Below are 27,453 nucleotides of genomic sequence, written 5' to 3'. Positions count from 1 at the left end.
AAGCGGCTTTTAAATCCCCTTAGTGTTGAAAGCATTCATGGGCTGTGGTGGTGGTGGTCCCTTACAGGCGCACCGTATGGATTGCCACCCTAGTCCTATAAAAAAAAACCCTTAGATTAAAATATCTTAGAGTTTTTCTTAGAGATGGGCATGGCGTAGAAGGTGCTGGTTCAAACCCCACCCGCAACGAAATGTTTTAATCACTGAATAATTATTGGAATATGAATTTCATATTTTTATAATATTTCTATCTTATAGAGTCATGAGACGGGTACATACAGATTAACTATAGGGGAATAATTACAAATTATATGTCTTCTGAGCAGCTGTGCGTGCTTAGTAGTGTTACGGTCGAACGATTAAAATGGGTATGTGCAATCTAACACGACCGCCATAACATTTCTATCTATATTAGTCTTCGGGAGTACCTAGCACACTTTTAAGATTAGATTTTACCACTAAAACTGAATATTTTTCGAACTAAAGACCAGACAAAAAACGGCAAAAAATTTGAATCTACCGTCTAATATACTGTCACTGCGCATATTTTATCGTCTTTCAACTCAGATTTCTGTGTAAAAATTAATCACTAACAGAAAACTCTCCAAAAGGGACGCTAATGATTTCGATTCTATACTGTATTATGTATTTGCAGTTTACAAAATATTACAACCTCGAACTGAACATTGGTGCAATAAATCGTTAAAAGTCCGAACGGAAATCATCCAAGGGCGAGGCTGAAATAAATTATATAAAATGAGCCACAAACATTACGTGAGATTCGATCATTTCGCGTACCTAATCATTTAAAACAATCGACTTGGCTCTTACTTATCAATTTCACATGAAATATTTAATATATACATTTTCCATTAAACCGTGTATCAGTTACATTCTTTATTATTGAGTCAATGGCGATTTTCAACCGACTTCAAAAAAGGAAAAGTTCTATCTATTCTCATTTTGATTATAGAAAGATTCTTTAAATTTAACTATTTTACAATAAAATGAAACATATCCTTAAACACTTTGTGAATAATTCTTTGTAACCTGTAGAGTACACGGGTACGCGGGTAAATCGCGTGAATTAGAGCGCGAAGTACCTTAAACGTAAATCCGTGTCATGGTCTATCTGTGCACCAAATTTAATTAAAATACGTTCAGCGTTTAAGCGTATTACACTAACATCCAATTATCTTTATAAACTTTCACATTAATAATATGTATTAACATTATAATTACGTTAAAATATTATTCGTTTAATAGAACAGGATGAAACCTCTTTCGCTCGATTCCGAATCGTTCATTAGATTTAAACGGCATCATTAACATAATATCCTGTAGACTACCATTTAGGAGTCAATTAATATTGACCTTTCTTGAATGAATTTGCAATTTCATTCGGAATTACGATCTCGTACCGTAATTAGAATCTCGCTGCCAAGAAAATACTACAAAATGAAATGCTATAAATTCAGAAATATATATATTTGTTTTAATATAACTAAGGAAACAAAGCGCAATACACCAGTGCAAAAATAAAAAAAAAAACATCAAAAATCAAAATCAGATTTTATATTTAGAGACCTGCTCAATGCGGTAATAGTAGTAAACTATCTGATAATAATAGTATATCTTTGCCAATTTTACATTGATTTTGATAATTCTTTTTACAAACGATAAAGTACCTTTATACTTGTGTATCAAGGTACTTTATCGTTTAATCATAACAAAATGAATATGGAGATTATTCATTTTGTTATGAAATTTTTTTTGCAAAGGAATTCCAAAATGTTCACGATTCCGTATTCCAAATTTAAATAGATATTTGCAAACTCGTATGTCAACGCCCATGAAACATTGCATTCTTTATCAGTAAGTTTTATTCATTTTAAAATAAGAATATTAAGAATTAATCATATGACTAAGTAGTAGGTAATAATTTATCACGATTCAAATCGTCTTTTTAGCGAAACAAAATCTTAATAAATAATAAGAAAATAATAAATAAAATTATTTTTTATTCACTAAACTTAATTACAAGCATTTTTTAATAGTAATTTTTTTATGAATATACCGCCCAGTTTGGAATGCAATTTCAGCTAAGAAGAAAACGGGTAAGAAAATTTGATGATAGTAAGCTCGTACTATATTAGTGTTTAATGTTACAATATCTAGTATAATATACTATTAAGTTGGTCGTTTAAATCACAAATAACAGATGTCAGTAAATTACAGGAAGAAAGCAATTAAAAACAAATTAAGGGTAAAAAATGATCTTCTTGTAATCAAGCCAATAAGCTGTATTTAAATAAAGAGTCTGGACGGAGGCTTTGCATTATAGATTAGAATTATTTATACGATATTCTTATAAGACATTTTTCTTGATAAGAGATAGACAGACCATCTGGTCAACCGATGACATATGCACATATCGTTAAGATGCAAATGGCAAATGCAATAAAACCGATCGATATTTCTTTTTGTACTAGGCTTATTCATTCACAACAATAACAACCTTTTTATCGCCTCTTTTCTTGAAACTGGTTATTTAAAAAAAAAGATAGAAATAAAAACATTACACCTTACTTTCATGTTTAAGCTATTTGTTTATTTGTTATACTGTTATTTTCATAAAACAAAGAATTATTATTTAGTAATATTTTAAGTGGGACATGATACAGGGACATGGGACATGGGACAGATAAAGGAAACACTAGGTGTCATGTCGTATAGGGAGATAAAGGATATGGCCTGGGATAAAGATAGCTGGAGGAAGATGCATGAATTAATTGCACCGACAAGAGGAAACTCTTAAATGAAAAGAAGAATATTTTAAGTATTAGAAATAGTATATACCACCTTATACCGTTCGAATACCATTCGATTCGGTCATATTATTATTATTGTTAATAAAATCCTATTTATTACAACAAGATTTCAATTCAGAGATAAATTAACACGTAAATTACAAACAGTTATGACATCCATCTATTTAAATACATACCTATAGTTGATCAAGTCAATAACTTCAGAAAGCACTATATTGTGCAACTATAATTACATTAATATAATATCATATCAGCCATTAACTGTCCACTGCTGAACATAAGCCTCCCCTTTGTGGGCTTTGCCAGTAGTTGCCAGGCTTGGCAGGCGGATTGTCAACCGCAGTTAGGCTTTAAAGATGTTTTAAGAGGGCTGCTGCTCAAACCTCCTCTATATAATATATATTATACTAATAATTAAATCTACGCTTATAAAAATAGAAAACCATCGACCTAAAAGTCTAAAATTAACACATATATTTTTTTTAAGGAATGTAGACGTCTACTAAGGAACTTATGGGTTGAAAAATTTACCTTCCTACAGCTCGATCTGATGGGATTCGAACCCACATCTTTCTACTATCTGGACTGTATGCTCACAGATTTTTTTTTGATGGGTGAAAATGGTATGGTAGCCCCGCCTGCGCTAACGGGATACGCTGGCGGAGCACCGGTGAAGGGTGATCGAATCGATGAGAATGAAAACAGGCCAGTTAGCTCATCATGATGAATTCATCAGGAATTAACCATGATAGTTTCCAGGGAGTACCGCAAGGAGATCGACCTGGTTGGGTATATAGCTAGCAATGGGATTCTCAGTCTCCATTACTAACAATCCCTTCCCCCCTGTATGCTCACAGTTACACAGTTATACCACAGAAGAAAGAGCAACAGTAATCGCAAGCATGTAATTTGTCAACCTAATAATTAATATTTAATTGTAAATAAAAATGTTCCATCTAATTAAGATTTATAAATGCAGGGTTTATCGGATTTAAAATATTTTCAAATCTACTAAAGGACATTGAATATTTCCGAGAGAACAGAGGCGGAGCCCGGTATGAGAGAATTCCGAGCAACTAGTTATTTATAAACATAAGTTCTGATTTTATAGAATATAGGCGTATAAAGTATGTATACATTCGTATCAATCGAACGATAGAACTTCGTATTATATTATGACAACTACGGTATTATTATCATGTCACACCTATTTTAGAAGCAAACGTTACGACGCAGAGTTCAAACTGATCTGCCACCTCTCAACCTTATTTACGTTATATGGAGATTGTTTGTTTGTTTATTACTTATTTCATCTTACAGATGAAATAAACGTTATAAAATTTAGACTACATATATCCAGCCTAACCAACACTAGTTACGAGGACAAAGTCGTGGGTAAAAATGAGTATTATTATTGTATAAATAATAGATTATTTTGTTTTATTGTTAGCTTATTCTCTTTTGGCCACAACCGAATATCAGTGTTTTGTTCTTTTAAGGGCAAAGCAAGTAAATTGAGTTATAACCATTTTGTATTACTATGGCACACACACATAAGGAAAAATGTATTTCCCTCCCTTTTTTTGTATATGCACTCTTTTATCTCTTTTTAGTGTATGTCTATTCATATCTGTCATTATTGTGTATGCTGTGAGTAATGCAAATAAATTATATATCTATCTATAATAATAATAGATATATATATATTATTATACTAAACGTGAACAGAAGTACAGCCAGGAAACTGTCTATTTACCAAATATTTCTAAGATCAACGGTCTTGCGCGTCCATGAGTCAATGTCGGTGACGCATCACGGCAGCAACGAAATGCAATGTAAACATTTATAAAGGGCTATTCACACGGCTTCGAGTCAGGTGTTCCCGAACTCTAGACCGTCCAGGCTCAGTATTCCGTTAGGAGCATGCCGTACATTTTCATTATATGCCTTCGTATATAATATTATTATATGTACATAAATCACAATTTAATAAAAAAAAACTGCCAATTATTACAATTATTACTGTGAATTTCTATTTTAAAACACTGAAAACGTCGTAGATTTGTAGCAAACTACTAAGAATGAAACCAAAATTTTGTATAAACCGTAAAAAAAGGATTAATAATCGTGAGCATATTTATTTTACACACAAAAACATAAATAGTATAGACAGTTATAATATAACAATAATTATATCAGCAGACTAACTTATAGAACTAGAATCTTGAAAACTAAGTCCGAATGAATCTAATACGGAACCATGTGAAATTCATACAAATTGTATGCAATCGATTTTTTTCTCGTTCCTGCCGAGCACTGACCCGGAACTGTGTGAATAGCGCTTAAGAGGCAAACTCCTCTGGTATCGTTTATTTGTAAAGCCTTGGAGGCGAAAGTAATTCATTTAGATAGCGCTTGTTGTTACAGTATAAATATGTGAAATAATTAAATATATACGAGTGGTTATTTTCAGAGATATAGTTCCTTTATCGACGTGCGATATATTATTAATATGGATAAGATTGATTATCGCGATTCGGTCTTTAATCTGTAACACTATAATAGTATTGATAGATTCCATTATAATTAAAAAATGATTGATCCTTTCCGTGACGCAGTGGGAGATACGATGTTTTGTGGAATCAGGTCGACACCTAGACGGTTTATTGGAAAAAAGTTTCTGTAAATGCATTTTAATTTGGATGTTTTGGATTATAATCTCATAATCATATTGGTTTCTCAAAACAAATAATATTATGATACTGTAAAGGCAGAAAAAATATTGAATTGTAAACTTGGTAAAAGACTTAATGAATGAATGAACGAATGAATGAATAAAAATGTATTTCAATAAAACCATAACACTTAATAATAACAATTATAAATTCAATAATCTATTGCATTTTAAATTTTACAAACGACTCTATTGTGACATTCACATTCGTTTGTTTTTACTATAGTTATAACAGGATAAGATTTGTAAAACAAATAAGGAAATGCCTAGAGCAAGGATAAACAATCTATACATACATATATCACTATAAAAAAATATTAATTGAATTATGAACGCTAATGGCTTCCAAAATGGCGTCTACCTATTTAATTACCAAACACACTGAGTAAGTGCGTATAGTTTGGAAAGTAAATAATGTACTTACATATAGACTTAATCACTAGTGCACGTGTTCACACGGTATTTTCAGTGACGCGAGTTCGAATCCAATTCATATACATGCAGCCATATAATCCACTAATAAATTTACTAACCAAATGAAACCTTATTGCTAAAGCAACAAGGACTACTTGTTGAAGTCACCATGTATTGACCAATTGACATACTTTTCGACAAAAATCTCGTGTTGCCAACGATAACATTATTTCAGATTGACTATGAAGACTACAAATAGAAACGCTAACAAATACACAAATATCTGTTGGGAACTGTTTTGAACCAATTAATGTGAAGTTTGAACAAATCTGAAAACAGATGTGTGTAAAAGATATGATGGAAATAAAATGTTTGTCTAGAATTTACAATTAGGTATGATAACAGTTCAATAAAAACAGTAGTAAATACCGTATATTTTGTGAAGAAAATTTGATACACAAGCAGTATTTGTAATCGAGGACATACTTTTTCACCCATATATCAATATATCCCCGGCGTATTTCAATTAAAATAGTATTTTAATAAAATTATTTCTGTATCGATAGATTAAAAGTTACTCGTAAATTATCAAAATAAGCGATCATAATCTATTAATCAACACGAAAATGGATTAGTTAGTTATAATTAAATGGAAAATGAATTGCCTTTATAACAATTGCTGTATATTAAATTAATTCTTACTGATATTTGAAAAGTGTTTAACTTTCTTGGACAAACTAATTTAAATGAGAATTGAACAAAATTTAATAGATTGATGTCTTTGAGTAAAAGGCGGAGAAAATTGGGACGAAAAATGTGGAATAGGATCTTAGTTTATATTATTACCATTATAACCAATACATATAATAACATCGTAATTGGTCGCTGTCTGTAAATGGAAGATATATAAGAAAACTATTATAGGGGACTTTATGAACGCAATAGGACCCAAAAAAAGACAACATGTAATATTTATTTCAATCGGTTCATAAATAAAAAAGTAGTAAAAAAGTAAGTAATATCAATTTAAAGAATACCAACCCGAACGAAGACAGGGCGGTTACTAGTACAAAATACTTATTACTAATTGTCCGGGGAATAAATACTTAAGTAGGTACCAATATAACAAATGGCGAACCGCTGTCTGTCTATTTGACACGATATAGATAAATATCTTGGTTTAGATAATGGCATTGTACAGGTATCGCAGATAATCGCAATGCATAAAATATCATATAATCTTCATAAAAGAATATAATTCAACGTCTCTCTTCAGAAAAATGCATGTTGAAACATCAACTATTTTTAAACGGGTATCTAGGATATCTACTTAATTTGTTAATATCAGATATAAGATAATCAGACAAAGAAGTTACTGGAAAAAAACACACTCCAATTTTAGAGACCTTAAAATTACTTATAAAATTATTTATAAAAGTAAACTTTAATGAGTTTATATCGAACTGAATTAATTAATTCATGTCCTAACCAAAACATATTCCGGATTTCAAAAGAGAAGATAAAATGACTTGAAAGATAACAATTGCTTACGCACGTAGTACACTAAAGGTCTGAACGGTCGATGGACGTGTTATCTGGGGACAAATTTCCCTTTACGTAAGCAGTGTTCACGTGTGCATTGTGACATATAATTTAGGCATTTCTTTATAACCGGACTAAAATTTATGCTACAAATTGACTCTCAATCGACTTAAATACTTTCGACAATAAGGCAAACAAAACGAATTTTCCGAGTACAACATATCCTCTATGCACAGGCCATAACTTAGAAGCGGTGATCGCAATTTCGGCCGCGTTACCGAGCCGTGTTTATATACCGGGAAGAGTAGCTTGTTCTTCTCCATCCCAAATACTAAGCCTATGCAAAATGAACGATTGCTTGAACCGTTAAATAGCCAAGAGGTTATAAACTCACTTTCACATTTATATCATTAAAATTCATTAGGTATTATATTCATATTTATAATAACGTGAAAATAATTACAATTTCTTTTACCTAAAAAATAACAACAAAACGACTTCATACGTTTTTTTACAATTTTTAACAATAGTCTGCGTCGGCGCAATGCTTGAAGTTAGTAAAAAATAAAAATAAAAAACTTACAGATTTGCTAAAGAATTTACAAGAAAATTATTAAAAAATTTCACGATACTGTTGCTTAGTACTGTGCGGTAAACATAATTGTTAACCTTGTGCAAAGGTTGCCTAAGACTCATTTCAATGGGCTGTTCCGAGATGAGGCGAAAGAATGACTCATAAGTCTCCCATTATATTATAGGTCTTTGTTAGACCGCCTGCTTTTACTTGCGATGAATCTCATGTTCGAAATATTCAAAATGTATAAACGCGTATTTGTATTTAAGTAGGTCAAGATTTCTATAGAAAGGATACGTAATTTGACGACGACAATTGGTCATTAATTTCAGTAATTATATGTACAGAGAACTTTTGAGAAAGTTTACGGCAGCAGAAAGTGTTTATTTCCTAATATAAGATTATTCCGTAAACAAAATATAAAGATTTCATTTGCGACAAAGACAATACGGAACCATCGGACCGATACGGAAGGAACGGCTACTGATTATAAAAAAATATTATTATCATTAAATACATACATATATATCATTGTCTTCCATTAAGTAGAAACAATAGAGCGTCAAATGAACCTTTTATTTTACAAATATCACCTCTTCTACTTTCTCCACATTCATCAATATATTCATACAATTTCGACGGTTATGAGTAATTCTAATTTGGCCCTTCTCAACACGTCAACTACGAATATAGCCAAATAGTGGCTACATTTGTATTTACATTTACATCTGTCTAGAGCGCCACCTTCCAATATCGTCATAGTCGTAGAATACTGACAGATCTGACAAAGATTACATATATAGATCCGTCAGTATTCTACAACTATGACGATATCTCCACTCATTCATCCTTCCCAAATGACCAAAGCAACGGAACATCCCTTTCGTTTATCATCAATTCCAATCTCGGTCACGATACTAGAATAATAAACTACACCATCTCTTAAATTAAAAAATACAGTATCCATCTTTGTGTGACTTATATTTAGGGGATGTGTTCGCAAAATAATGAATTTTAAAACATTACTATAATGTTTGTAGTGCTTTAAATTTAAAACACTCACGTACATGATTTTTTAGAATCATTGATCAAAATAATACCAACTATTTAGCATGAACGTATTTCCTACAAATATAATAAAATACAATACATGACCACACACGTTTATAAGACACGTACCGACCTAACTTTGAACATCGCAATTCGTGGATTTGGTAAACTCCAAAAAATATAAAATATTGCATATAAATATTGTACTGAAACATCAGATATTTTCAGAGTCATTAATTTCGGTTTTACGAGCTGCGCATCGGTTCTGCATCACCTGGCCAGCGACATAATTATGACGAATCTAACGACTCACCTAATTTGTTTAGTCAAATTTAGTTATAAACAATTTTGTCATTTAAAAGAATATGCTAAAAAATGTATAAGAATATGCTGCTCTTATGGGAAAATGAAGATGCTCAGTAGTCGGTTATTAATTGGTTGTTATGGTGACGATATAAGAAACCAGTCAGCTTAAAATACTTCTCCTGGCTCTAGAGCCAGGAAGTATTTTAAGCTGACTGGCACATTTACTTCTACTTACAATGGAATAAAAGGTATTTGTGTGGGAGATTGTTTAGTTACCATTTTCCTTAAATAACAGACCGATTAATTTTAGCATGGTTATTTCGAGTAAAACTGAAGCTAAGAAATTGTAAAGATTTCGGAGTATTGCAGTGCATCAATCGAATAAATGTTCTTTTCTACGATCAAACGAATTCAACAAAACAATATTGTTTATTTAATCTTATTATAATGTTATTCGAAATTACCAGAATTACGTTTAAATAAAATTTTGCTGGGAAAGAAATATGTCCAAGAGAGGAGGCGTATGTAACATCTCATATAAAATCTTTTAAGGCTCTTCAAGTCTTTACGAAATAGATCCTTTCGATAACTACTTGCATAGACAACAATGTTTTTTAATGATTATGCTGTCCTTTATATGGTTTTGATTTATATCTTTAAAATGTATATAAATATAATGATACACATAAATGACATTTACTAGTACAACGGTGGTTTTACAAGGAAACTAATTCGACCTTTGAAAGTTTGATGAGATTTTGTATATATGTAATAACAAACAGCATTTTTGCATTTGGTTAATACGGCGTAAATACAACTGCGCTATTTTATTACTAGTGACGCTTCCTTATACACACTACACGCTAATACACACGGTTTTCTTGATAAAGATTGAGATCCCACAAAAAAAAGACTTCAATTGTGACCAAACCAGTTGTTTAGATTTAAAAACTACTGAACTGATTTTGATAAAATTTCTATGGGACCAATTTATAAGAACTGAGGGAATTATGAGGTAACAAATAAAAAAAATACAACCGAATTGAGAACCTTTTTCTATTTGAAGTCTGTTGAAAAAAAAAAATAGTTTGTGTCACTCATAGATAAAATAGCTCTCTATAGAAGTTGAGTATTTTTTAATTTACCTATTCATTACAAACAAAAATAAAATCTTCGTTCTTTACAATCTTAGAAGAAAAAATACACACTTTGTGTTATGGTATCTATAAGATAACCAAACATATATATTGATTGATAAATGGATACTCAAATATTGATGAAAGTGGATACCCATTCGTATATCGGACAAGTCATTTTTTGCAGTCGTGAAGTTCCAGAGTTCAACAGTAAGTCGGAATTGATTTCTGGAATCTTATTATAACTTACTTTGGAAGTCATTGCTAATTGCTGCATCTGGTTTATAACACATATGTTTTACTCGTCAACAGATAGTGTTGATCGAGTCCAAATACATTATTTATAAGATTCGTGTACACAGCGAATAATTAATATGTTAATGTGTTATCATTATCATGGGTCGTTAGAGATATCTGTCAAAAATCCTCATATACAGACTATTATTTCTATCAACAATAGTGTTTATATTATAAGTCTTACGCATTGTAATGATCAAAACAATTTTTTCTCCTCATTTGCTCGAAAAATGCTTCATTATTAAAATTTAAACAATAACACGCCAGTAATTCCTGACACGACAATAATGGAATTGCTGGACAGTTTATTTCTAACTAGTTTTACCTGCGACTTCGTCCTCGTAACGAACGAATAATTGGTAGGAATAAAAATAACCTATGTCCTTCTCCGTCCCAAATATTAAAGATATAGCAATCTTTATAGCGATAAATTGCGCCGGTAAGGCATTACTCAGGAAACATTATCGCATTTATAATATTAGTCAAAATTATTCTTAGAGTCAAACATGTTTCGAGTTTTAAAATACATAAATGATGAATTATTACAATGATCATCATCATCATGTGAACCATTATCTGTCCACTGCTGAACATATGTCTTTCTCCTATTGAAGAGCTTTGCCAATAGTTGCCAATTAATTATTACAATAATCTTTGTTAATAAATCAATTAATGAAAATTAAGTACTGTACTGTGTATGCGTACCAATTTGTATGATACAATTCTACTATCGAATAAAAATGTGTGATTTTACTAAACAAAAGTTTCATTTATCCTTCTATGACAATATAATAAAATTCTTTATATGAACTTTTTTTTATTTCTTAAAGTACTTTATTGTTTTCTCGCAAATTGTAGCAAGTACAAGTCTGACGAAGTAGCAATTAAACAGCCTTTCAGTTAGAAAGGACTCGGCTCGGCACTTTGTCCTTCCGATATAACTTTACCAATAATTACTTTATTCTTGGCCTCGAAAGTAATGTATTATTAAGTAGAAATTGAATAAAAAATATATGCACACGACTTTAATATCTAATGGCGTAGTCAGTGGCATATTTCGACTAGCCGCTTTAGTGAAGGGCAAGCATTTTAGAATCAAACGTGGCCAAGAGTAAACCTTCACTAGTACAATATTTTGATTTACAAAACATGTTATATTTTTAAGCGACTTAAAAAAAGAGAAATAATTCTCTCAATAATACTATTTGCAAACCATTCACTCGCACGTTGGTAACATTTCTTATTATGAGAGAAGTAGCGGCTATTTTTTTTTTTTGCGGAAATCTTAAATGATGCACAATTGTTTTTATACACAGCATGCTTACATTAATGGGCATTTTAATTTAAAAATATTTAATTGTACATATAAAGTCAAGCGCGGATTAGGTAAACCACTCGGTAATTATTATGAAGACATGACATAATCGGTGTACTTTCTTTCACTGCCGTTTATTAGCGATAGTATAAAATGCAAGAGAAATGGTGAGATGTTTGCACGCATGAGGGACTTCGACGCCCCTCGCAATCTACCGTAGGTCTAGAATGCATGTAAAACATCACCTTTTTCTACACTCACCTATCGCATTTAGGCCAAATATTACGTGCAAGTATTAAATTCTTTATGAAGAAAAGACTAAGGTTAATTATCACGCTATATATTTGGTATGATGAACAGTCTGACGGAAATCAAGTTATAATATTGGATTATTAATGCTTGTTTTTCTAATCCTATTTGAACCAACAGTCACTTAGGACTTTTATAGTCAACTTCAAAAAGAAGCGAGGTTCTCAATTCGGTTGGTTTTTTTATATATTTATTATCTCATAACTTTGCCAGTTCTAAAACGATTTCGAAAATTCATTTTTTATCTGAAAGGATATAACTAACAGATCTCAAAGAAATTTTATCAAAATCAGTTCAGTAGTTTTGTTTATTAAATAAAAATGACTGGTTATGTCACAATTGAAATCGGTGTTTTTGTGGGACACACTCTTTAATTATTAAGAAATAATGTATAAAAAAAAAATAAGAGTAATATAGGTTTGTAAATTGTAAAAAAAAAAAAAGAAATTCAAGCTACACTTTGAGAATCAATGTTCTAGATCTAGTTTCGGCTGTGCATCGATTAGTTTCCTCATTTTTATAAATAGAATGACAAACTTACCAAGCCTAAGTTCACCGAAGTTGCCACAACCGATCTTCTTGCCGACTCGAAAATTGGGCCCGACCATAAGGACGCCCGAAGACGAGGTGACAGAGTGCCTTGATGTGTGCATCGCGCTGCTGCCACCAACGCCGCGCCCACCCACCGCACCGGTAGCGCTGGAACAATAACACTTACCGTATTATTTGTTACTTTATTAACCTAGTAAATACGTACATATAAACATATTTTGATTTTCAGTGACATTATGTATAAAAATTTAAAAATGTATTATTAGTAAATAACATCAGGGGTACCGTGGATAATAAAGTATATTTCTGTGATGTCCATAGGCTGCACAAGTTCATAGGCGACAATTATCACTATTCATCATGCAGGCTGTCAACTAGTTGGTCATTCCACGTTACAAACAAATAATATAAGTTTAAATTTAATCGGTACTTCTCTTTCTTTCAACTTTGATACTTATATCGTCATAGTCGTAGAATACTGACGGATCTTTATATGTAATCATTGTCAGATCCGTCAGTATTCTACGACTATGACGATATATTAATGCTTTGGATTTATTATTATATTTCATACGAATCTCCATGGTATTTCATTAATAATAACTCTATATTTAAAATACTGTTATTGGCACTGAAGGTTGTTGTTGTATAATACTATTGTTGTAAAACTAAGATGTATCTTGTATTAATGTTTATAAATGTTATGTTATAATAAAAAAATAATAATAAGTATAAGATATTTATCAATTTTTTGTCCACAGAAATCAATACTAGAATTAGAGAATATTGTGACCCACTTAATGATACGTTAATATCGAACATGTATGCACCTTCGTTCTTTGTTTTAGAAATTGAAAGTCTACCCAAGCCGGCTTTTCCGTTTAAACAATAGGAAGAAAAAAGTACCTAGGTATCACAGCTTTTTGTTATACGACCAAACAATACGAAAGTTAAATTGGTTTTACTAAGGCAGGTGGGTTCACATTTGACTACATAGTCACACTTTACATTATATTTTTTTACAATTAATGATGTTAATTAATGATGAACAATAACTTTGAAGTTGCGATAAAAAAAAAAGCTTATTAGTTGGTAGTTTATTCCTTAAGCGACTCGCGATGAAAAGAGGTTCTCAGTTTGGAATATTTTTCTTTTTTTACGTGATGTCTTCAACATACCTACTAGTTATATCGTCACATGCTTTTTTGCGAAACAAAATCTTAAACTACCTATTTGATTTCATAAAATGAATATGTACACGGAATATTAGTATGTTAGGTCATACCACTGGTAAGAAAACCTTTTCGATATTAAAGCCAACAAGATTTATAAGAGTTTCTTTTAACATACAGAAAGCCAAAAATAATTTTGATATTTCGACATACATTATAATAAAAATACAATTGGACGATAGCTGTACGATGTGACAAAGGGCTTAGAGTAACACACGGCGAAACAATGTATTTAGAATATTTGTCTATCTGTATGTGTGTTCCGGCATTACTCAAAAATTAGAAGCGGTTATCACAGTTGTTTTTCGGAAGGTCGAATGTATGCTTATAAGTTATTAGTTACCGAATCAAATAATCAGTATATGTATAACGTACAGTAGAATCTCGATTATCCGAATATTTAATTATCCGGACTTATTCATTTTACATTATCGATTCAAAAATAGTATTATGTATTAATTGGGTAAATAGGTATTATATAATCCATTATCTTTAGAGCTCGTGCTTTTTTAAATCATATTGTCTAAATGATGTATGTTAAACCCTTTACATAATAAAAATAATAATAATTTTTAATTATTGTTTGATTTGACTTTAAAATCGATTATCCGGATATTTGGATAAACGGAATACTCCTGCTTTTGATTGATTCGAATAATTGAATATATTATATTTACTTAATGTCACCTAAAATATGTTGACGACGGGACACGAAAAACAATAAGCATTTAAACTAAATATGTAATAAACATGGATTTTTTTTTAAGATTAAGAGTAAGTAGATAAATATTCCTTTATCGGAGGTAAGTATTAGGAGTACAAATAAGTTTCCGCCGTTTTTTAACACAAATTAAATATTTATTATAGAAGAACGGTAATATAGATTTATATAAAATATTGCCCATCACTTGCAACCACTTTTTAAATATATTTAAAAAATTGGGTATTTTCATCTCTCAGGCAGCATTCGTGAATTCCACGTCTGAAGAACTCCTTGTCTTTTGAGGCTATCCACGAATCAACCCAATTTTTGGTATCCTCATAAGATGTAAACCGCTGCGTCGTCAGAGCATGTGCCATGGACCGAAACAGGTGATAATCGGACGGTGCAATGTCTGGTGAATACGGCGGGTGAATACTGACGGATCTGACACATTCCCAATCAAGTGTATATCCAAGTACTTTTTTTATATTTAATCTACGGGAGCCGCAACATGTGGACGAGCATATATAGTCATGCAGAAGAATAATTTTTTCGTGTCTAGAATAGTTGAGGGCGTTTTTCTTTCAGAGCTCGGCTCAATCTCATCAATTGTGTTCGATAGAACCGCTCCAGATAATTGTTTCGCTCGGATTAAGCAACTCATAACAATACAAACTACATTTCATATATGCTGATCCCACCAAATACACAGCATAAGTTTTTTTCCGTGAATATTCGGTTTTGCTGTTGATGTTGACACACAACATGTGGCAAAAGGTAATCCCCATGATTTTTTGTGTTTTTGGATTGTCATAATGTATCCACATTCTCATCACCAGTTACGATACGATGTAAAAAACCCTTTTTTTATGTCTAGCTAGCAGCATTTCAAACTTAAGCATAATCGGCGTTCAATATCTCTCGGCTTTAATGTCGTACGGAACCCAATTAAATCCTTGTTTATGAATCATTCCTAATGATTTTAAACGATGTGAGACTGCTTTATGAGTTCGACTAATCTAATGTTAAAGCAAGTTCTTTTTGTGTTTGAGATGAATCCTCCTCCAGTTATTGAAATATCTACCCTTCGGTAATTCTATGACGTTATTAGAGAAAGAATAGAAAAAAAAAAAGAAAAAAAAGGGACCAATTCTGCATCCTCGTAAATTTTTGGCCTTCCACTGCGATCTTTGTCTTCTACGTCGAAATCACCGTTTTTAAACTTTTAGAAACCACTCTCGACACGTTCTCTCACTCAAAGCACCCTCACCATATGCTTCTACGAGCAATTGAAATGCGTATTTGGTCCCATTAGCAGCAATGATTTCTTTAAATTAAAGAAGTAAATTAATATTTCCCGCAAATGACGCTTATTTGGCTCAAATTTTGACATTTTCAAGTTATAAAAATTATATTTTACCAATATCAAATCAATAATATTAATAGGTTATGTTGGTCTTGAATGTCGAAACTATTTTTTAAGCCGTTTTGTGTGTGTTGTGGGGCCGTTCCTTGTGTCATCATCTGCGAAATGCTGAATGAAATATTTGATTTAACTCCGTGCCGCGCCATCCACAATAAAACGGCGGAAACTTATTTGTACTCCTAATATAAAAATAAATCAAAGGAAACATTTATGTTAATGGTGGAATTACCTTTTTGTGTTAGCTGTTTATGTACTATGTATTTATTAAATATTATTTTATGTCACTTATTTCTCAATGACCAGTTATATACCTGCCGAAAATGTAACTAAACATGTCAAGTATAAAAAAAAAAATAGACTGTGGGGTTTAGTTAGCATCAAAAAATGACACGAGGTCTCAAATTATTAATGGAAAAGATACAAAATAATAACAAAACTTTTAAATGCAACTGATTATTCAAGATAAATATATTTAGAAAAATTGGGTATTTTCACCAGATTCTAATCAAATGTCATTGTCCATGTGACCTTGTGAATACGAAATATAGTTTACTCCGTCGTCACAAATTCCACACGAAACTTGTTATCGACCTTTCCCGAGAGAATTTTGGAATATCTATTCTTAATAATGCCTATGTCACACAACCCTTACAATTTCTTACAAGTTTACAAATCCCAAAGCGTATGGAGAATGTCAGTTTTTTTTATGGGTGATACTGAAAATGCAACTCCGTCTGCGTTATAGAACGCTAGCGGGGCACAAGTGTATTACAGATGAAGACGAAAGCAGGTTAGTAGGGCCATCTTAAAAAAATCTATAAAAGTAAATCACGATGGTTTCTAAGGGAAATAGCGTGAAGGCAAACCTAATAGTGTATATTGCAATGTTTGTGTAATATCGTCATAGTCGTAGAATACTGACGGATCTGACGAAGATTACATATAAAGATCCGTCAGTATTCTACGACTATGACGATATATCCTCGTCTAGGTTTTAGGATTTTTTTGCTTAATCTAAATCCACTATCAAATGGATAAATGCCTATAAAGTTTAGTTTTAATCATACCTATCTACTTAGATCTAATATTTTATGGATATAATGTACTATTTGAGACAAGATATATAGTAATATTCCTACGTGTTGTGAATTATCTCCACATTTGCCTGACGGTAGTTTCTGATAGTAACCAGTGCGTGGTTACTATCAGTATGGATTTTGAATAAGGATTTTTGATGATGATGATTTATTAAGCTTTTACAATTTTTATGAAGCAAATCAGGAATAATGTCTTGCATTGCAGTAATCTTCGCGTGCTGTATAAAACCGTTACAGATAGGAGATAATGATGTATAACACAAATGTTGGCCTTAGGCAATTCTATAATATCTGCAAAATAACAATATCAAACTCACTATTTCATATATGCTGCCTGATTGCCTGGTTCTACAAAACACAAGGTGTCCTACCTTGGGAAGCAAGGGATGGACGAGATTGTGTTGCACTTATTATTAGATAGATAGATAGATAGATCGTTTATTTGTTTGTTACTAATCACACACAACATGTACATAAGAATAGATAATACATAAAACAACATAAGATTTATAATTGTGTTATTATGTGTGATCTGCAGCAATACAAAAAGGTCGAAGCTCAGCGTGGAACATTGTTCAAGGAACAAAACACTGATTTTCAGCTTTAACCCATTTGAGGGTACTATTACTTAAACTATAATAATTTATTAAACTGAAATACGGAAAATACTTTCGATTTATTGAATACTAAAAATTATATGTTTATAAAATAGTCCAGTCTATCAGTAAGATTTTCATAGATATTTTTTTTTTATAGAATGCTATTTATTTATTATACCTTAAGAGATAATTTAAAATTAATATATTTTGAATTAAAAAAAATATTTGTATTAAAAAAAATATATGATGATAAATTAATGTTATTACTTAGTAATGTATTAACAGTGTTGATAGAATTAAATATAATTCATAGAAAACTACCCATATCATATCAATTAACTAACAAACAGATAAAATTATTAGAATGACTTTCTTTTCTGCAATTACTTAAAATTTATTATATATATAATATTAATAGAAGGCAAAATTTAATCAGAGAAATTAAATATTAAAATAAAATTATTATATTCATTTATTATTATTTAGGAAACTTCTAATTTGTCTCGGATCTGAGTGTACTGGATTGTGCCCCAGATATTTATTGCTCAGTTCCTTATAATTGAAAGTATTTTAACTTGAAGATTAGGCAACTGTGATTGTAGGAGCATTTATTATTATTATTTGTGCCAACAACTAATCTCTTAAATTTCCTAATTTCATCAAAAATTTTGACTTAAAATTCAATTACATTAATAATTAATTAATTAGTTTTGTTTATGCATTGAGTCAATTGGTTAGTCATTTTCACATTTTATATTGAAAAACATTCTTGAATGGCAACCCCATGTAGGCATACACACCGTAGGATGATGCTCCACTAGGTAGAGTGACAACCTCAAATGCATTGCAGGAAGTCAGCGGATGCATGTAGTTCAGGACCATTCCTTATGGCAGTCTATAGGAGCCCTATATACAGCAGTGGACAGATAACAGCCGATATAAACTTCACCAACTAGTAACACTAATATATTATAATATTTCATTCCTATTTATAGAATTCAATAATGTGCATGCCCACATCAAAATATACTGGTTGTTGTGAATCATACAAACCATTATTATTTAGCATCGAGTACGAAGTGAAAGTTTTAAATGCATTCCCATACCGAATGCCTGTACACCACAACACAAAAATATAATTATAGTTTTTTTATAGGCATTTAGATTAAATTGAAAAATATATTAAGCACTAGCAATGTGCCCTGGCTCTGCATGGGTAAATAGAAAGATAAATAAGTACTTTATATTAGTCTTAATGGGCACATTTTTTATATTATTTTAACTGTTTTGTAAATAATATATAACCTACTCACTGATAATGTGGCTTTCTAAATTGGTTCAATAATTTTGAGTTTATTCATTACAAACAAACATATAAAAAGCCAATTCAAATAGTATAGACTATCTATTATTTATTTATATTGAATTTTCAATTCCTTTATAAAATAAACGCTAACACACACTAAAGTAAAATTAAATGCTCATATAAAGAAAAGCAATGTTCCAAAAGAATAAAGTTTTCAATTTGTCTGTATTTTTTTTTTATTGTAAGTTAAAACATAATAAATATTATTTTTACAATCAATAGGGTTTACATCTCTATAAATCCCATATCAATTTCATGACAATTGAAGCACTGTTTCTTTTTACAGCAAAATCTGTTTATAGGCACAGGATTTGTCATGCTATATATTTGTTAGGGTGAAACTCATTATAATTTTTGTAAGTCTTATTGTACTCATAAAATGTTACTACTAAATTATTAACCTACCAATGATAGTGGACAAGTTTATATCTAACAGATTATTATAGGCCATACATATTATTGATAAAGACACTTACATTCTTCTATGCATATCAGCAGTGATTTAAATAAGTATAATGCTGTCCATTTTTCAGCAAACAATACATTATTAATGAGGAATATTAGTCACCTTAGAAAGAAGTACTTGTCAATTTAACTGACAATATATCAAAGCTCTCTTGATTTCATATACAACTGTGTCATGGTGACTTTCTTACCTACTTGCCTATACTGAAAATTATATTATAATAAAATATTTTTTTATACTTTATGTATTCAATCAACAATCTTGAAATGTTGATTTTTTAAGTTGATTCAACAAAAATAAAACACATTAAGATAAATATTAGATAATAATACATAATGAATTAACATAACAAAGTTTTTTATTTCTAGTGTTGTCTTTGTTTTTTAAAGAATGTTATTTTGATAAAAAACTGTATAATACCACATTTGTTTACCAAATATACCAAATATAAAAAACAGATTAATATAAAATACTACTGGATGTTTGTGTGTTTATATACTATACTTATGTATACATATACATAGAATAATTATGTATAGATATTTAATAATATAATAAATATTATAAACAAAACAGCACAGCAGACCTAACTTTTGGGCTGGATTCCACTATTTCCTAAAACAACACCATTAAAAGATATTTTCACTACTATTGAATTTTGTTCCCATAAATATTTAATATAATATATAATAATAATATTCAATAAAGATGCATCAGCTTTTTATCATAATGTAAATGTAACTGTGTAAAAAATGTAAATGTATTATTCAACCAGTAAACACTGACCCCATTATTTATTAAAATATCAAACCATGCCATAAACCTGTTTTAATGAAAAGGTTTTTTGTCCTTTTCTTTTGTGCTTAATATCTAATTTTAAAGAAAGTAACAAAAATCTGAAATAGATTTGTAGGTTTTACATTTTAAGAATAAGGTGGTATGATTATATGGCAATTAATATTTACACCCGTCACCCATGGAATAACTAAAAGTAAGTTTTAAATAACCCTTGAATGTAAATAATAATCTATACTACGAACATGATGAAATTAATGTGATGCCCATGTAATAACATCCTATTCCTATGAACTAAGGTATTCCAAACCCAGTCATTACACCCTTCAAAACATGAGTGGGATGGTAATATATATGTAGACAACTATTTTGTATAGTCTCCCTCATGTCTGCTTATAATTATTATTTGTGTATGAGTCATAACTTAGGCACAAGTAACTTTATTGATGTGGTATTATGACTTTCTAAGTATGTAACTAGTTGTAATAAGAATTCTAAATAAATAGAGTTTGAGTCAGTGGGTACTATACTTCTTTAAGTAGAAATGAAAATTTTATAGGTGCAATGAATCATGCTATTCAGGTTACTGACTTACTGTGCAATTATAACCTAGTTTACACTTATAGTGCCACATAGTTCTCTTTTTTAAACTAATATTTAATGTATACAGTAGTAATTTTGTTAACAATGGAGTGTTTATTAATGAACAATGTGTATTATAATAGATCTAATCTTATTATGTAAAAAAATTATAAATTAATCTCAATTCCTAATATTTCAAATACTACTAATATTATGAACATGAAAGTCTTTAAAAATGTTTAAATACTTATTCTTGAATTAAGTTTGAACAGCTGACTTGAATTAAATTTGAAATATTAATAGAGCATATTCTATATGAACACATAATTTTATACTATTTCACATAGTAAAAAGCCATAAGTTTCAGTTAATAAAATACATAATCTACTATCTTTTAATTGTGTTATATCTAAATAAATTTTATTAATCTACGATGGCCTGTACATAATATAAGGTTTCATTAAAATTCATTCCATTATTTAAGCATGATTGAGCAACAAACATCCTTAAGTACAAACTTTCACACTGATAATATTAAAATATTATTAAAATACTAGGTATGATTAAAAATTATATGTAACAGTTATTTTTTTATGCATATCCATGGATAACTAGGAACTTATCTAAGGTATTATCTACACACAATAACACCAGAAGTAACTCTTCATACCTATGCATGGGAAATTGTTAGAATATAAAAATTCTTTGGGACATTACACAAATAACTCTAAGTGAACAAGATATGTCTTTTGTCATAATAATTGTGTATGTATGTATGTATTTAAACTGAAGGATTTCACATATATTCAATTATAAGAATTTATTCATAAGTATTCAAAAGCTAAAATGATAGGGAACTATACATAAGTTACAGTTAAATTTCTTTTCAAATATTTTTAACTGAAATTTTATTCTAAACATGACATATGAGAAACAAATATTCATAAATACCTAAGATTAAGTTTATTTAAGTAAAAATACTTTTATTAAATTTTTGAAAAAGATACTTACGTGGAAGTTCTTTTATCGTCACTCTGACGTTCTTTGTCCTTGGTGCTCTCACGTTTATTCATAATATTAGACGTTTTGTGCAGGCCCTAAGCCCCACACTCCCGTTCACTCCCAGAGCTCACCGTCAGCAGGGGCCACGGCGATGCAGCCCATGTCACCACAGCTCCAATGAAGGCACACAGAGGCATTCACTCTCCATGCCACAACAGACACTCCACCAAACCACAAGGGGTCACTTTTAATTATTGCTATTTTTTTGGGTCTTCCAACACTATGATCACTACACTATTAATTAATTTACCTCAAAATCATTTTTGTTTAACTGCAAACACGAAACGCACATTATGGAATGTTTCGGCGAGTTGCTTGTAATTTGTAAAAGAAAATATAAATTTTTATTTATCCTGGCTCATAAACCACAGATGAATGCACATGTTTAATAATATCGTGGTTTACATTTAAAGAGAACGAGAGTAAAATAGAGGTCGCCGTGCCAATGTTATGTTCATTGAAGAGTAACAACAAGCTATGTGGGTGTTGCTTCTTGAAGTACTATTACAAAGCCGTAGAGATGTCTCTAATCACTCGCGTCTTCACAAGAAATGCAAAACGTTAATTAACGTTCTCCAGTTCAATATATTAAGAAAAGTAAAAATTGACAGTTCGTTGAAGGAAGTCAACCCTAATTATCAGTCGGCACAGAACATTTTGAAATAATTTCCTACCAAAACCCACAATGGCCAAGATCACAGCACTTATGGGAACTCAAATATGATTATGAGAAAGCCAGATACGCAATTTTTAAACAGCAATCCATGGATTAGTCACAACGTCGCCGAAACATCAAATGGACATTTGTCCTGATAAAAAAAGTTTAGGTTTTGTAATGGCCACCAATGTTACACTTTTAACACTTCTATAATTTTATACAACGAATAACATAAAAAAAAAACATTACACAATTCCATTAAATAAATTACACGTTTAAATAAATATATTACCAACTAACGATAAAATTTCTTATTTATAAAATATTAAACTCAAAGAATAGTCACTGATAAATCGCCATTCGGCGCATGCGCAAACTTGCAGCAGAAAGTGTTGTCATAATACAGAACATTATATTTCTACTAAATTAATATGCGAATCATGGTTTCCCATTACTAAGATTTTATTATTTCAAAAATAAATAAAATAGTATTATGAATTAAAAACAAAACTTAAATTCTCTCAAAGATTTTAATTACCATTAATTAACGCATTTACAATAACTTGTCTGTCACCATAACTAATTAAATACTTTATTTTTATAATGGCAATTAGTATGGAAAGAAAGAAAGTTATAGGTTGCGTTCACAGTTCAATTATATTTATTAAATTTTATTATATAAATTAATACTACTATTGTAAAAATATTAATTCCGTAAAAAAAGACTCAATAATTCCAATTATAATAATTTAAACAACCGTAATGTACATAGTAAGTTAATTATAATTTCAACATACTATTTTAATACAAGTTTAGTGTATTTAGATTTTAATTAAAATAGCAACAGAGTGTTGAAGATTTTCGAATTTTCCCAGCTTTGATCCTATTAATTAGGTACCCATATATCTTTCAATAAATTTATAGTAGCCAAATATTGCATAATTATTTATATTAATATAAATTTTTTCATATTACCTATGTAAAACCGATTAACTTATGTTTAGCAACTGTAGCAGTAATTGATAGTGCTACCTCTGCAGGGCGATTTTAGCACTAATAATTATATTCATGATTACTTATTACTATACTGTAAGAGGCTTATGTCTAGTAGTGGACGAATAATAGCTGAAATGATGATGATGATGATAATGTAAGAGAAGAGTTTTTAGATTATTAATAGATAATTATGACCCGAGTAGAGGTTGAACTGACAGTGTTTGGGTTCTCCTGAGAAATCGTCGTAGTAAATTGCCATGGTGGGTTAACTAATCTGCCTTCATCTTCACGTATTTTCCTAAATTTCTTCACTGCGCTGCAAAGATTCATACCCCATTAGCTATGGAGCAAGCGGAGTACTTTTTGTTGGGTAAAAATGTAATAACGACCTCGCCTACGCTATTATGCACACCAGAAGAAGACTTGGTACAAAAATTGTTTGCTTGGACACTTCTGTCCCATTTGTGTTTCTACCGAGAAGCAGTTGTGTTTGCATCGCCGTGTTTCGGTTTGAAGTGTGGGATATAGTAGTGAATTTATAGGGTACAGAGGAATAATACCCGAGTCTCATAGGCGAAAGAGTATACTCTATTCTGTCCATATTACTGCTAATGTCTACCTGATGAAAAGTGGTAATAGTCGCCTAAACGACTATTACCACTTTTCATCAGGTGGGTCGTCAGCTTGTTTGCCATTCTAAGTTGCATAAAAAAAATTGTTATACAATGGCAGAGCACTAGTGACAAATGATAGATGAGAATGAAGTAGATCATTTGACCATTAATTAATTATTAACAACGTTGATTTCCAGAAAGAACCGCGTGAAGGTCGACTTGATAGGGTATATTGCTAGCATTAGAGTAGTTTTTTTTTCATTGGATGATAATGGAATGGTAACTCCGCCTGCGCTATCGGTATACTATTTTTCATTCTTTGACATTCGGTGATCTATCTTCAGATATACAAAAATAAATTGCAAAATAATCGCGCAGATTAGTTCCTAATTTATAGTTATTCAACTTGCAGATCTCTGACATATGGGCTCCATAAACAGTTTCTCTTTATTTATAACATTAAGGACAAACTAACATATTGTTTCGATAGTAAGTAAATACCACTACTCATATGCGTCCGCAACATTAGGTGTATTGGCGGCCTTTTAGGAAGGCATATGCTTTTTTTCTTGAAGGTTTCAATATCATATCAGGTAACTTGACTTAAGCACGCATCAGCTATTTTTTATTTGTAGGACAGGAACAGAGTTTTTTTTTAATGGATGCGACTTCTACTAGTTAACAGCTGATATAGTTAATAGCTGATGATGATTCATTCCTTACGTTCTATTCCTTTTTCTTTAATCCTTTTCTCTATACCGTAGGTAAGTGGCAAATATCACAAATAAGTGCATTCCCAAGCAGAGGCAGGCGGCCGGTCGTAAAATCAAAAATCAAAACCTTGTGTAATATGTATAAAGTCATATTACGCCAACTCCATAGTTGGGATAAAAGCAAGAAGGTAATGACCACTATCCATTAAAAGAGACTATCTTGGTACGATACATAGATTAAGGATACCTATTATACTTTCAGATTTTTATATAAAGTGTTCAATTGATTCAGAATTGGCGAAAATATCGCGTACGTAAACATTTTTTTATACACAGAAAATGCACGCTCATAACTCGTAAGTAAGCATTACGCAAGGATCGAACGTGCGCTCTACAACTCATATCAAAATGCTCTAAAATCTTCAACAGGCGCTTTTAATGACGGTTCAGATTTTACTTAACTTAATAATTTATTAGTTGAATTAGTCGCACCGACAAGAGGAAACTCCTAAATGAAAAGAAAGAATAACTCATTAAAATCTCATTGCTAGGTACAAATTTATCCCCACAAAAGTGAAGGAAAGAGCCTTTTAGAAATGGGAATAAATACTTCATTGACAGACTTGCCGCGGTTCTCTCTAGAAACTATCGTCAATTCATAAAGAATTTGCCATTATGGACTATTTGACCTGACTTCATTCTCACCTACCATTTCTCACTAGTATCCCACCAGCGCATACCGATAGCATAGATGGGGTTACCACATCACTCTCGTTTTCTAAAAAACCTATAAGAGCATTAGAGCTGCATATAAAGTAATACGCTTACCAGATAGATAAGTAGCTTGTTGTTTCATTTTTTTAATTATTTCTATTCTGCCCTTGTATATTCTGTTTTGTTTCCTTGGTCGCCCCTTATCATCGTAATATACATCCTGGGTATCAAAACAAATGGTAACTTTATATTCTTCACTGTATCTGTTACCGTACTTACGTAAGTCAATGGAGTTGGTTCTGAAACACCATTCTGTTGTCTCTAAAATTAAAATTCCGATTTGATCTTCATCATCATCACATCAACCTTTAACTGTCCACTGCTAAACATAAGCCTCCCTCTTGTAGGGTTTCGCCAGTAGTTGCCATGCTTGGCAGGCGGATTTGCAATCGTAGTCAGGGTTTTAGAGATGTTTTAAGAGAGACACTGCTGCCCAACCCTCCCGCTTCCTTAGCTTTTACGACCCCCACAGGAATGGAAGGGGTGGCCTATTTTATGCCGGGTCCACATGGCCATCCGATTTGATATTATAGCAAAATTATTATTTTAAAGACTACGCCTAGTAAACAAAATTTTTAATAATAATAGAATTACGTTTGAACTGTTTTATAATAAAACGAGGCAAATATGAAGGTTGTGCAGGCCACTAATAAAATATAAAAGAACATTTTATGCAACCTTTGTAGATATTTCTTATGCAACTGCAATTAAACTTGGACGTCGCAAGAATCAACCATTACACAATTTAGCAATAAGTAATGATCATCAGATTAAAACAATGAAGAAAATGTACTTTGATAAAATATATCTATCACTTAAAAAACAAACTGTAGATTTTTAACTCATCATAAAAAGGGTGATTTTTTTTATAATTCGACTGAATTTTATTTACTGCATCTGGAATTATGTCTGATATTAGCCGATCTTTAAATTTAGTGGTATATATCATTACTAACGATTTCACTGATTCGAACTGAAAAAGTTGTTTGAAAAACTGAAAAAAAAATCATAACATTTGTTTGACACTTTTCTAAAATTTAGACAGCCTATAAAGTCGGCTAACACAAAATTTGATTTATATATATAAAAAAATAATTATTTATATACAAAAAAAATATTAATGGTAATATATCCATAGAAATAAAAACAATGTCACCAAAAAGAATATATCTATCCGTCATAATTAAAATACTTTAAAATGCGTAAACCCATAGAATTCGGAAATACTTATGTAATAGCTTATGTCAGCTTTCCTTCATCTGATAGCTCGTTTGGACGGAGATCGGACCAGTATCTCTCTGCTGTAGTTA

At 30.9% G+C, this 27,453-nt stretch overlaps 1 protein-coding gene across 10 annotated transcripts in view; it reads right to left on the bottom strand.

Moving 5' to 3' along the window:
• Positions 1–23,433, bottom strand: part of LOC113510873 (casein kinase I) — a 55,956-nt gene extending 32,523 nt beyond the window's left edge. For 3 of the 10 annotated variants that reach the window (XM_026894418.3, XM_026894417.3, XM_026894419.3), the window contains exons 1-2: positions 22,338–23,289; positions 13,050–13,207 (exon numbers count right to left, since the gene is read on the bottom strand). In XM_026894418.3, the coding sequence (XP_026750219.1) occupies positions 13,050–13,207; positions 22,338–22,399 (220 nt within the window). In that variant the 5' untranslated portion in view covers positions 22,400–23,289. The other 7 variants (XM_031907224.2, XM_031907219.2, XM_031907223.2 and 4 more) reach the window with 7 other exon arrangements.
• Positions 23,434–27,453: the final 4,020 nt, after the last annotated feature.

The sequence above is a fragment of the Galleria mellonella genome, unplaced genomic scaffold, assembly GCF_026898425.1.
Source record: "Galleria mellonella isolate WM207_F2 unplaced genomic scaffold, CSIRO_AGI_GalMel_v1 utg32, whole genome shotgun sequence".
NCBI lineage: Eukaryota > Metazoa > Arthropoda > Insecta > Lepidoptera > Pyralidae > Galleria > Galleria mellonella.
This window is presented reverse-complemented; position numbering and strand designations above follow the sequence as displayed.